The sequence below is a fragment of the Lissotriton helveticus genome, chromosome 3_1 (genome assembly GCF_964261635.1).
Source record: "Lissotriton helveticus chromosome 3_1, aLisHel1.1, whole genome shotgun sequence".
In the NCBI taxonomy this organism is placed as follows: domain Eukaryota; kingdom Metazoa; phylum Chordata; class Amphibia; order Caudata; family Salamandridae; genus Lissotriton; species Lissotriton helveticus.
The window spans coordinates 665,772,770-665,785,058 of record NC_136061.1 but is presented as its reverse complement, the minus strand read 5'-3'; the positions used below and the strand labels follow the sequence as shown (position 1 = coordinate 665,785,058).

General features: G+C 43.4%; 1 protein-coding gene across 4 annotated transcripts in view; it reads right to left on the bottom strand.

The window, feature by feature from the left end:
• The window catches only part of MACF1 (microtubule actin crosslinking factor 1), a 990,087-nt gene that overhangs the window by 642,347 nt on the left and 335,451 nt on the right, over positions 1–12,289 (bottom strand). For all 4 annotated transcript variants that reach the window (XM_078680764.1, XM_078680763.1, XM_078680765.1 and 1 more), the window contains exons 23-25: positions 7,251–7,377; positions 3,899–4,082; positions 2,461–2,624 (exon numbers count right to left, since the gene is read on the bottom strand). In XM_078680764.1, the coding sequence (XP_078536890.1) occupies positions 2,461–2,624; positions 3,899–4,082; positions 7,251–7,377 (475 nt within the window). The remainder of the gene's footprint in view (positions 1–2,460; positions 2,625–3,898; positions 4,083–7,250; positions 7,378–12,289) is intronic.

Sequence of the window (12,289 nt, the reverse complement as noted above, 5' to 3'; positions counted from 1 at the left end):
CTCATGTGTAAGTCGTTCATAACTAGACTACAAGGGGTAAAGTCGGTGCGGAAAACCACCATTTAATGAGCCTTGCCAAAAAGGGATGTGATTTCTGAAAAGGAATTTTACAATGCCTCCTTCTCCACATAATAAAGAAGAGAGTCACAAAATATTTTAAGACCAGAAATGTCTTCAAAGAAAACCAATTTGCAAACATCTGCGCACATCACAGTTTGCAGAACATGTGATCTATAGCATCACATGCTACAACCCATTCAATAACTGTATGTACTACTAGCAGGGCCACTTGCCTTATTTTATTGGATGTCTGAGAAGGATCTTTAAAGGTGGCACCCCCTAAACATCTCTGGCACAGGTGGAAGCCAGATCATTAGATTAATACTTTACTTATGCCCTTTTTGTCAGCCAATGCTCTATCCCCACTCCTACATTATTAAAGGACACCCAGCTATTGAATAGTAAGTACATTTTTTCGGGTGGTGGGGGGAGAACCAAGTAAACATCTGAATTGGCAGGAGGAAGCAGAGGAGAGGACTGGGATGCCAAACTTTAAGGAATACAATACAGCGGCCAAACTTTGCATCATTTTTTAATAGTCCAGTCAATATGATGAGAAATTCTGAGCTCGCATGGATGCAGCAGTAGCTGGAAGAGTTACCATAGTTCTATAAATCAAAATTGCTGAGAGTGGTGCATTAACCCCCTTCTGTGTAGAACATAGTGGTTTTCCTTTCACAGCCATTCATCATAACCCACAATTCACTCTGGCTATCAGTGACCCTTTATGACAGAAAATGGAAGTTGTAAATCCATAGCTGATATGCTTGGGAGTGGACAACGGGTGAGGAACAACAGAACTCTCTGGGGGACTATTTATAAGTGTATTACTCATTGGGAAAACATACAAGCTCACATCTAATTGAGCTAAGACTTCAAGGAAAGTCACAACAATGTCCCCCAATACTAGTGACAGGTGTTGAAGAGACTGTGGGTTGAAGGGTGATGAGCTGCACATCTGGTGGTCTTATCTTAAACTCAATCATTTTTTAAAGGTAGTCCTAGCACAAATAAATACAGTTTTATGCTAGCCTCTTCCTGGCTCAGGGACTTTAATCTTGGGCATAAGAGATATTTTGGCAGAGGGCTTGACAAATCACGATATGTGTTAACTTGATTACATGGTATTTGATAGAAAGCTGGCAACAGCTTTCAAAGAGAAGAAGACTTTAAGATGAACTCTAAGACTTAGGAACAGTTTGGCAACTAACTACTGAACTTTGCATACGAGTACATGGGAGTACGTGGCAGCCACAGTTCTCAACAATGGATTGGATGGGGCACCAGAACTGGCATACCCTATGTCCCTGAGGGCTTTGAGACGTTATTGGCAGTGACAAGATGGTGTTCTTGTTGTTAAGTCAATGTCCCTGGATATCCCTTAGCAGTGTGGTGTAAACGCTGAATTGCAGCTTCATTGGAAGTGAACCTATACGTACTCAAAATTTGAGTCGGGGGTAACCCAATTAAAATGTTTAGCTGTATTTTGTTTTGAAGAAATGAGGGGAGCACAGAGTTACTGGTGATGGAGTGTTCTTTTAATTTGTATTTGTCTCATTAAAACTCAAGAAAACAGTTCTGATAAAGACACTGATTTGAGAACTGAGCACTATCAATTCTAAATCCACTCTCAGAAAAAAAAGATGTGGATATAATTGGACCAGAAGGGCCTCAAAATGGACCTGAGAATTGACCAAGACAGGCTGCAATAGGTCGAATAAGGCTTAGTTTCGTAAAAAAAACAGTACAAATTATAATTAACCAATTAATTTTGTTCAAGGAAAAATAAAAAGGGGGATAAACATTAAAGGAGAAAAGGCTCCAGAAAAGTGAAAAAGTAGTATTTAGAGTGCACTGTATGCTCAAGGATTTGGGAAGTGGACACATTTTACAGGGCCTTTTTTGGACCATGTGACAATATGTGGACATTTTCATAGATTGAAGAGAATACAGAAATAGGTGACTATTCACCTGAAAACTATTTTCCTTTCAAATGTGTTCTGACAGTACAAAGAGAGTTTCCTTACAGACAAAGGCTGAACAAATGCACAAGAACAGCAAAGCAAACAGCCAGAGTAGAAAGGAATACAGAATTGTAACAGGAAGTGGGCTCTTCTGTAACCACAAATAACTCTTAAAAATATATAACTAGACTACAAAGAGTACCCTTGGGGTGACCTCAGGTTCTCTTGAGAAATACAATAAACTAATGTGCATTCATACAATTCTTCCATCCCATTGCCCTCTTTTAAGCTGGAGATAATTCCCCCACCACGAATCTCAAAGCTGGGTCGTGTAGTTTTAATAAATAAATCTCAGGCACCACGGTACGGAGAATTCCAGAGGCTAGTGCTCCCTTAATGTGATCAGAATGATACCTGAGCAGTGGGTAAAGCTTACCTCTTGTTCCACGATGCAGGCGGCTGTGCCCTGTCCGCTGTCTTCTTCGGAGCTTGGAGGGGTGTGGATCCTCTGCACCAGTCGACTCTCGCACTCCTCCAGGTGCAGTCGGATGTTCATGAGCTGTGTCATGTACGTCTTGGCTTCACTTTCATCTTTGTCTTCTAAAGACCCAAGAAAGAAACATTTAACATTATCCTTAAAAAGCAGCTCAAACGGGTGGGTATTAGCAGCGGAGTGACCCACAGAGAGTATCTAGTGGGATCAGCAAACTGTGAAGGGAAGGACACTAGGAGGCAACAGGGCTGTGAATATTGACTTCTTAGAAGAGCATGATGGGGGATTCAAGCCCTGACCAGCTATACATGGTGCACAAGAGCCCAATGCAGAGACACTCAAGTGCACTGACAGGAACGCTCAGAAGGTAAAGATTTCTGTCGTGAATCACACCTGTAACCTGCATAGACTGCCAACTGTCTGGGGGAGGGAATGGAGCAATATGACTTGAAGCTGAGAGAAGTCACTGTGACTGGATATGAGGTATGGGTGGATCTGCACTGAAGTGATTCTATCTGGAGTATGACTTACGGAGAACACAAGAACTTGGAAGAGGGTAAAGGGTTAAAAGAAGGCATCCATCTGCGGCAAGCTGAGATTAACAACTGTCACATCATCAGGAGGCGACTTACTAAGCTGAAAGCATGCAGAATAGGAACTGTGGGTTAACTGAGGGGGCTCATCTGAGGTGCACTGAAGCTGGCACAAAGAGGGGACATAGTTAGGAGATGTATGTGCCCAACAGAGGTTAGGGAGCAGGTATAAAGTGGGTGATCGGGTTTAGCAAGTGAATTCAAATGGCATAGCCACAGGATACAGTGAGAAAAGAGACTCGTCCATGCCAAATAGCAACTGTAGTGGTGGCGAGGATAAAGGAAGTGTACCCAGAAACTGGCAGCTTTCCAGGGACTCTGATGAAACAGTACTAATATGAACACTAGAACATGGTGGATAGAGCCCAGGGCACATCGTCAACAGTGAACTATCTCTAAATACTGCAAGCAACACATCCATTATCAGGCAGAGCTGGAGACATTGACTGATGTTGGGTTGAACTCTGATCAGAGGAAAACATATTATATTATGTGACCCTGATGCCATTCAGGTAATGGGGGAATGCCCCCCTTGGATCTCGTATCTCACAGATCTGCCCCTAAGCATGGAGTGTGCATTCTCCTAAAACACCGAGCAGGAAGTGTCTTGCGCCACAGCTTCTTAACTAAAGAATGGGTGCCCACCTTCACAGCCTGGTAGAGCATTCTTAGCCCTCATATAGTTGCATTGCATGGTGCCCCTCCCAAAGATGGCTGGATTAACTTTTCCATGCTTTTTAGTCACAATGTGTGGCACTGACTCCGAGCCCTCTCCTTGTTCCCCTCACCTGTTTGCATTGAGTGCAGAAGTTGCTGGTGATGTGCTTTACAAGCCTCAACCTCTTCTTCCAGATGCAGACGATCTGCCACCGAGAAGAGCTGCGAGTCCCGACTGTCGTCCCGGAAGTCCTCAAAATGAGACTGCAGGTTTTTCACTGCTTGGAGCTGGTCTGCCGGAACAGTGGCCCTGAGCTAGAAAATAACAAGTGAGCATCATCATCAAGTACCATACAAAAGACAACTTAGTCAAAGACAACATGAACAGCAGCACAATTCGGGAGGAATGTCCTACTCGAACAAGGGAGGTGCCTTGCGGAGAACCCAGAATAAGGTAAGATCTGCTCTAAAAGAAATAAGCTCCACTCACCAATGGTGCACACGGAAATGCACACTCAAGTACAATAGTTAGGCAATGCCATTAGATGGACAATAATTATACTCATTTTAACTAAAAGTATCCAAAAAAGTAGACACCAGATTCCACCATGCACCAAACCAGGATACAGATATAAGCTTTAAGGCATTGGAGAGAACTTGAAGGAGCTGTGAAAGAGCACAGGCAAGCCGTGTAGACACCCACATACGGGAATGTAAGCTTTTAGTGAGAGGTTTGCTTTAGCGTCTGAGCTGCTACTGTCTGCACAGGTTCAAACCTGCATACAGGTCATCCCTATAATAGTGACCTAAACCCAAGGAATGACTCTAGGTTCATAATCAACAAGAGCATGCTGAGCTTTGTCACACAGACAATGCCATTCCTGATGGTAGAAGGGATTTAGACACGCACCTTGAGGCTACTATCAAAGAGGTTACAGAGGCTACACAAGTGAGTCCTGGAATGTGTCCTTTTTATCTGAGCTGGAGGCTCAAGAAACCATGGCTTTTCTCTTGACTGCAAAACAGTCATACAAACATTGCTCCTAAAGCAGTCATAGGACCAGAGTACAGAGATTTGCCAAATCTAATCAAGCATATCCTGCTTCTGACATAACCACCATTTTTCACCTATCTCTTATTTGCTACTCAACAACAAGAATTATTTTTTTTTCCTTGCTCCGTGAAGGTATGTATTGTAGGGATTTAGCTCTCCAGCTCAATTCATTCTTTCATCTAAAAGGAATGTGTTAAGATGGTGCCTGCAACCATTTAGTGACTTGATATACAATATTTATATTTACATTAACTTTTCCTTGCTTTTATTTTGTATCACTACACTATGGTTTTAAAAACAATTGAGTGCATCTGCCACCAATGCTATATCTTTTTGGTGACTTGGGGCAAGTTCTGCTTCACTATTCAGTTTCTTGCATTCTCAGTCAGCGATAAAATCTCTGGCGCAGTGGTCAGTGAGCGCATGATCGGAGTACTCAGATGACTTAGTTAAAAAAGGCGACACATGTATGTTTAAGGTAAGGCCACAGGAGGGTGTGGTGCTATGTGCACTCTTCCTCTAGGTAGTCAGCTAGTGCCTAAGAAATGCTATTTTTTGCCAGAGAAATGGAGAGGGCGCTTGCATGTAATGGTGTATGTGCTCTTTAAACTTTGTCCATTGATTCTGGTATTCCTCTGGACTTCGTAACCAGCCTGCAAAACTGGTCACGAAGTAAGGATGGATTACAGTATTTGTGCAGGTATGTTGCTGTGCAATCTTCAAGGAAGGGCTTAGAAAACTGAGGTTCATGTTAGGTTTGGCATATGTTTCGTTTAGATGAGTGCAAATGGCCTGTTAAGTAGGCAGTTAACCTCATTGGAGATGCAACACGAAAATGAAAATGCAATTTCGGGCTTTGGTGTTTCAAGGCAAAAAGTCTGATCCATCCATGCCTGGATGTCTTCTAGAAGCAGATGAGTCGGTTGAAACAGCAGTGGTATTTTCTATAACAATGCAAGACATTTGGAAGATATGATGAGTTAGTTTTGGGTGACCGAGTAAATTACTTGGTTACCCTGGTGGAACCGACGCCCGCCAAATTTAGAAGTGTCCACTGGCCCAGTGGACATTTCTAGCATTGGCAGGAACCGCCATCGCAGTGCTTCCTGTCAATGCATTTTAAGTCTGAAAAGCGGCTCCATCAGCATGATAGGGCAGTACAGAAAACTTAGTTTTTTACCCACAAAATGAAAATTCCATAGTGGTATTTTTGGTTTGAAGGAAAAAAAAACAAAAAAACAATGCACTCCTCTCCATAGGACTTTCCTCCCAAGACAAGGGTAGCAATGAGCACTTTTCAATGCCCCTTACTGCAGGTTTTCCCTGGAGGTGACAGGTATTGAAAATAGTCAGATGTATGTCCACTAACCTAAATTAGGTGGGACGGACATATAGCCAGACCTCTGAAAACCATTACTTTGTCGGGCCATCAGAGGGGTTTGACCACGGAGAAGACTGTAGTCTCCCCAGTTGTCATGCTCATTTTTAAAACTGGCAGTGAACCATAATGTTGACACGGAGGGAACTCCATCACTGCTCAGCCAACATATAAATCAGACCCTTAATCTTAGGATCCCTCAAAGGGTACAAAAACTGCTTTGCATCACTTTAGAGAAAAGTTCACCTTATCTTTCATTGGATTCCCGTAAACAGGCTGTGGCCACACTTGTGACATCCAGATTGGATTACTGTAATGCCCTCTATTTGGACATCAACAGAGGTCTGATTCAGCAGCTGCAACTGGTTCAGAACGCAGGAGCCAGGTTTGTGTTGAACCTACCTACGTATCATTCCATCTTTCCCTCCCTTGTGATGCTGCATTGGCTTCCCATTGACCATAGGATTCGTTTTAAAAACTTATGTCTAGGCCCTCTTACATTGTTATACTCCCTCTATAAATCTTAGGTCAGCAGATAAGAATCTGCTTATAGTGCCAAGGTTCAGTAAGGCCAGATGGGGAGGTCGAGCATTTTCTGCAGTTGTTCCCAAACTCTGGAACTCCCTTCCTCATGATCTGACCTGCCTTTCTTCTCATTTACTATTTCGCAAGGCTTTGAAGACGTGGCTCTTCACTCAGTTTGCAGCATAACTTCTCTGTTTCCATCTCGCATAGCCTGCTTTAGCGCCTTGATGCCCTTGGGCTAAGTTCGCGCTCTATAAGACCTAATTTCATTCATTCATCAGAGACAACGCAAGGTAAAGAAACCTATGGTCAGTTGAGTAAGCAGTCAGCTACATACCATCTTGTTGAAAAATAATGGGTGTCTTGGGATGATCATAAAATATTAAAGGGCAGCTTGTAATACAGGACTTTGTTTATTAACTACAATTGTACTCTGAAGACCCAAGATCAAAGTACAGGAGTTGTGGCTTGTTCCGGAAGCCATGGCCCTGTATTGACTCTGTCCTTCTTGTAACAAAGTCCTTACCGTCTCCACAGTCCACCCTTGAACCAGTTCAATATCTTTCCGTAGGTAGTTCCATGAGATCAGGCTCTTGGTGTTCACGTGCAGCTGATGCCAGAGAGACATAACCTTTTGATACAGTTGCTCAACCCTTAAAAGAAGAACAAGAACATGAGTCTAAAATTAAAGGAGGCCACCACTGGATGTAGAAAACCAAAAAACCTAATACAATAGAATGGGAGGTCACAGCAGAATAATTACACATCACATGGAAACAGCATAAAAAGAACATGTTTCTCGATCTAAATTCAGATTCCTTGCTTTCTGAATATCCCTAGGCACCAGACAGGAATCAGATTTGTTTTTAAGCAATTGCTCTAGCTTGCCGGTAAGGTGGTGCAATCGGAGTTTACAGTGGTCTCATACCACCTCCAGAAATAACTGCTCAGAGTCTCAAACAGGTAGCACCTCTGTGCACTGACTTCACTTCATCTTGAAAATTTCTGTGGCCTCAGATGGGGCTCAACAAGGATTGATTGGAGGACACAGAGTGCTGAAACTAACTTGGGACCTATATGCCAGTCACAGAAGTCAAATCCACAGAATGGGGTGGGCAGGAGGTAGGTGTGGAATCTGTAGATGGAGAATCTGCCAGAAGGATTATGTTTAATACCCTGTTCTTGGCATGTAGTGCTGTACATTCATATGCTTTGCATACTCTTGCCATCTAGTGTTGAGTGCGGATATATGCAAGTTGTTCTTCGAAGAGGTCTTTCAAGTCAGGAAGCAAAGTGACTACTCCTCTTGGTGATAATGCACATGGGCATCAACTCCATTGACAGATTTTGTTTCCCACAGGTGGGTGATAATGGAGTGTAAAGTAAGTGTAAGTAAAGAAATATTCATGCATAGAAAAAGGTAAAGGAACTGCAATTGCCACAGGTGTCCAAGAACGAGGGTGGGCACATGTGAATCTACAGTGCTACAGGCCAAAACCAAATGCTTACAGGGTAAGAAACAATCAGTTTGAGGGGTGTGTGGCTGTAGATACACATGCTTAGCAGAGACTGTATAGCAGCGCCCTCCAAGCCGTGGCTAACCTGCGGGTACTGCAGTTGTTTGAAAGAGTGTACGCAGCACTGCCTGACCTACATTAGCTTATTGGCGTGTTAGAACATCCACACAATAATTTTTAGTGAAAGTGTGTGGTGTAGACCATGTAGCTGTTTTGCATATATCGGTTAATAGGATACTGCCCAGGAAAGCCATACAAGCCCCTATCTTGCGACTAGTGTGTGCTCTATGGGGTGGAGCGAACGTCCTTTTGGCTTTAGAGTAACATGTGGGAATGCATTTAACTATCTACCTGGCAATGTCTCATTTAGATATGGGCTCTCCTTCATGAGGGGCGAAAAAGCAACAAAGAGCTGCTTGGTTTTGCGGAAGTTTTTAGTTCTGTTAAATTAGTGCATAAGGGATCTCTTAACAGCTAATGTATGGAAAGCCCTTTCCGCAACTGAGTCTGGCTAAGGAAAGAACACATGCAACTAACTGATTATGGTGGAAATGAGAGACCATTTTGGAAGGAATTTTGGGTAACTGTGGAGCTGGAAGAAGGGCTCTTCCACGGTTAGTGATTGGAGCTTACTGACACATCTGAGTGAAGTAATGGCAATTTAAAAAACTGACATTCCAAGATAGAAATTGAAGGAAGCAATTATGAGGTGGTTCAAATGGTGAACCCATAAGTCTGGTGAGGACAATGTTAAGATTCCAGGTAGGTGTAGTGAAACCCAGGGTGGAATAATTCTCTTAAGACCTTCCATAAAGGCTTGGATGACTGGTACATTGAATAAAAGCAGGTGTTGCCTATTTTGCAGATAGGCAGCCACTGCAGCCAGATGTAAGTGCATGGATGTGAATGGAAGGCCAGAGAGCTGTAGATGCAGCAGGTAACAAACAATGTTTTGTACTGTAGCATTAAAAGGATTGATACTCTTACTATGACAGTAACATATTAATCTTTTCCATTTAGCTCCAGTAGTAGGAGTGCAAGCTTCTTTGAGAATGTTCATACATTCACTTGGAAGACTGAGATAGCAATTTGGCTCCTGAGGTCATAGAAATTGTGTTGCAAAGTCATCCTGTGCCCTGGGCACCCCCCAACTTTTTGCTGACTGGAACTGGTGGTAACTGACTCTTACTGACCCTGGGCTATGTTTAACCAGGCCCAGTGCCAAGCTAAAAGGAACACAGAATACAGTTAAGACACCCAACATACACTAGGGTACACTATGGTATGGTGGGGAACCCCTGTAATTGGCATGACCTACCCCATAAGCCCCTGGTATCTAATAGGGCAGGGGATTGAAACTACCTAGAAGTCTCCAGTATCCTGTATCCTGGGGCATGGCAGTTTAGAGGCCAGCAGATTTTCTGCACTAGCATGTGTGCAGTGCTGCAGACTGAGGTCAGTTTAAAAGCATCTCTGGTGGCCAGGACTGCTTTTAAACTTTAAATTGTGCCCAAACTCGACTTTAGGGGTAGGGGCCCTTAAAAATGAAAAGCCTACCATGTTTCTGCATATTAGGGACCCCCAGGGTCACCCCTAGGTATCCCAGGGGTGGGGGGTCAGTTATCTATCAGGAGCGCCTTTATAAAATGAGTTTGTACATGCCTGGCTAAAGTGAAATTTTACATTTCACTCCCCACATTGTGTTAAAGAGCTGCTCAAATTCGACTTTGATGCTAGAAGAATTGAGTAAGGATAATCTGAATGATTTCTGCAGATTAAGAATCCCTGAAGTCTCCCCTAGGTGCAAAGGGGGTGGGGGTCCTGTAGAAATTAGGGAAATACTTATAAAATATGGTTTTATAAGCTCTGGTGCTACAAAAGTAGCCCCAGTCATTTCCCCATTGCAAACCCCATGGCCCATAGGTTAACATGGTAGGAAGTTATTGATTAATAAATATTGATAGGAGAGGACTAGCCGGACCATTCAAAGACTTCCCAGAATGGTAGTAGTAAATCCAACAATATTATATTGTTGAATTTCTCCTAAAGTGTACATACAAGAAGTTATAAGACTTTCTTGTTTGTAAGTCCGAATTCAGCCTTCCAGTGGTCTGCCCTGATTGGTCAGAGTTAAGTGGATTAGCCAGGCTGCTTTGAAGAGTTGATAAGGAACCCCACCGGTGATTCACTCTGCTGGGAGGGTAGCGAGCTGGTCTATAGGAATGCCAGGCCAGGAGGTGGCGTTGTAAACTATGCTCTTCAAAGGTAGAGGGGAGGCCTGGGTTTCAGTCCACTCGGACAGTCTTGACCCAGAGTCAGGGCTAGGCTTAAGGAAGGTATGTGCAGATAGTAGGGGGAGAGTCTATGGAAATAAGCAATCCCGGGGGTGTGTTCAGTCAGCTCTTACCTCCTTGCTGGAAATTCAGCCATTATGGATTTGGAAGAATGATGCACTCTGGGACAAACTAATGCCACACTCTATAGGATGTGGTCATAACTATGAGGAGTTGCCCTGCTCTCATTGGTCAGCAGTGACCTGGTGCTTGACCCAGAGAATTTTGAATAAGTATCTGAGAGGGGCAGAGCCCTCCAGATCTGCTGCTTGAAACGGAATGAAGCAATACGTGCCCTGCTGGAAAGTTTTTTTGCTGTGCAATGAACTCTAAGGCCTGACCTATGAAGACTGCACCATCTGAAACTACAGCCCTGTGGATTACCTTGCTGCCCAAGGACTAAGAGTAGACTACTCCCTGCAAGCTACAGGGCTTAACAGAGCTCACCTGGACAGCCCCACAAAGAATTCAAAGCCTGGAGTACCAGTGGATTTGTAATGGTTTTGTTCAAGTGGATTGTGGAATTGAAGTTTCACACTTTCAAGGAGCCTCTTGGAGATTCCAGAACCTTGGATTGTGTGTTGGGTAATTTGGGACCCGCAAGCAGAACGCCAGGAAGGTGTTCTAACTGGACCCCGCTTGCTGAAGAAGGCGGCCCACTGCAGTGGTGAGAATTCTTCAGAACAATTTATAAAGGTGTGTCCATGACAGAGAAAACAAAATGACTTAAAGGGGCGCTGTTGGTTTCTAAGCACTAGAAAGTGACTAATCTTTAAAAATTCATATCTCTGGTTCCCTACAGTGGAATATTTTTGTTTTGGTGTCATTTAAAATATAAAAATATTACCTATTGTTATAAATTGGTGTTGGGTTTTTATTTTGTGTTGTGTCTTAATTATTTACTGAAATGGTGTTTTTGACTGCTTTACATACCTGTCTTTGAAGTTAAGCCTGTCTGCTCGCAGCCACGTTACCAACGGTTGAGCAAAGGAATAATTTTCTAAGACCTATGCTGAGTCCTATCATGTATTAGTGGCCTTATTGCCAGTGGCAGACCTACATTTGCCCCTACCAATAACCCACTTTCCAACAAATTGGTTAAGTGACATTTCTTGGGATCTGGGTGCCAGATTTCGCCATGATTTTGAGTGAAATGGTGCAGGTTGAGGGAAGCTTCTTGCGGGGAACTACTGATAGTTTTAGTAGTGTTGTGAACCAGGGCTACGTGGACCATGTGGGACCCACTAGTATGAATGTGAGAGATACTGGACCAACTTATGGTTTTTTAAAGTGTCTCCAGAGGAAAATCGACCTCCTCTTCTACCACATGGAGCCTTACTTTATGATGTTCAGCTGCCCCTTCGTATTACAGTGTGGTAAGCCTTGGTATCATCTGGAGGTGATGTTTTAAACTGGATAAGGCTCCAGCCTACTGTCAACCTGTGTCAATTTTATAATCCTTCCATGGATTATCCCCCCTCCCCGAGAGGGATCAAAATAAGGCTTCTGAGGGCCATAAGGACTACACTGGTTTGAGTCTGAATGATAAGAATGAACAGACTCCTGAGGCGATGGTGGTGGCATATGGGGTCAGGGAGAAGGTGTGTGTGTGCGATGGAGGTTGTGGTATAGGACTGGAGGACTATTTTTGGGAATAGATTTGTTCCTCAAACATGAGCTTCCTCTTATTTCAAGGTGTTGCTGTGGTGAGTGAA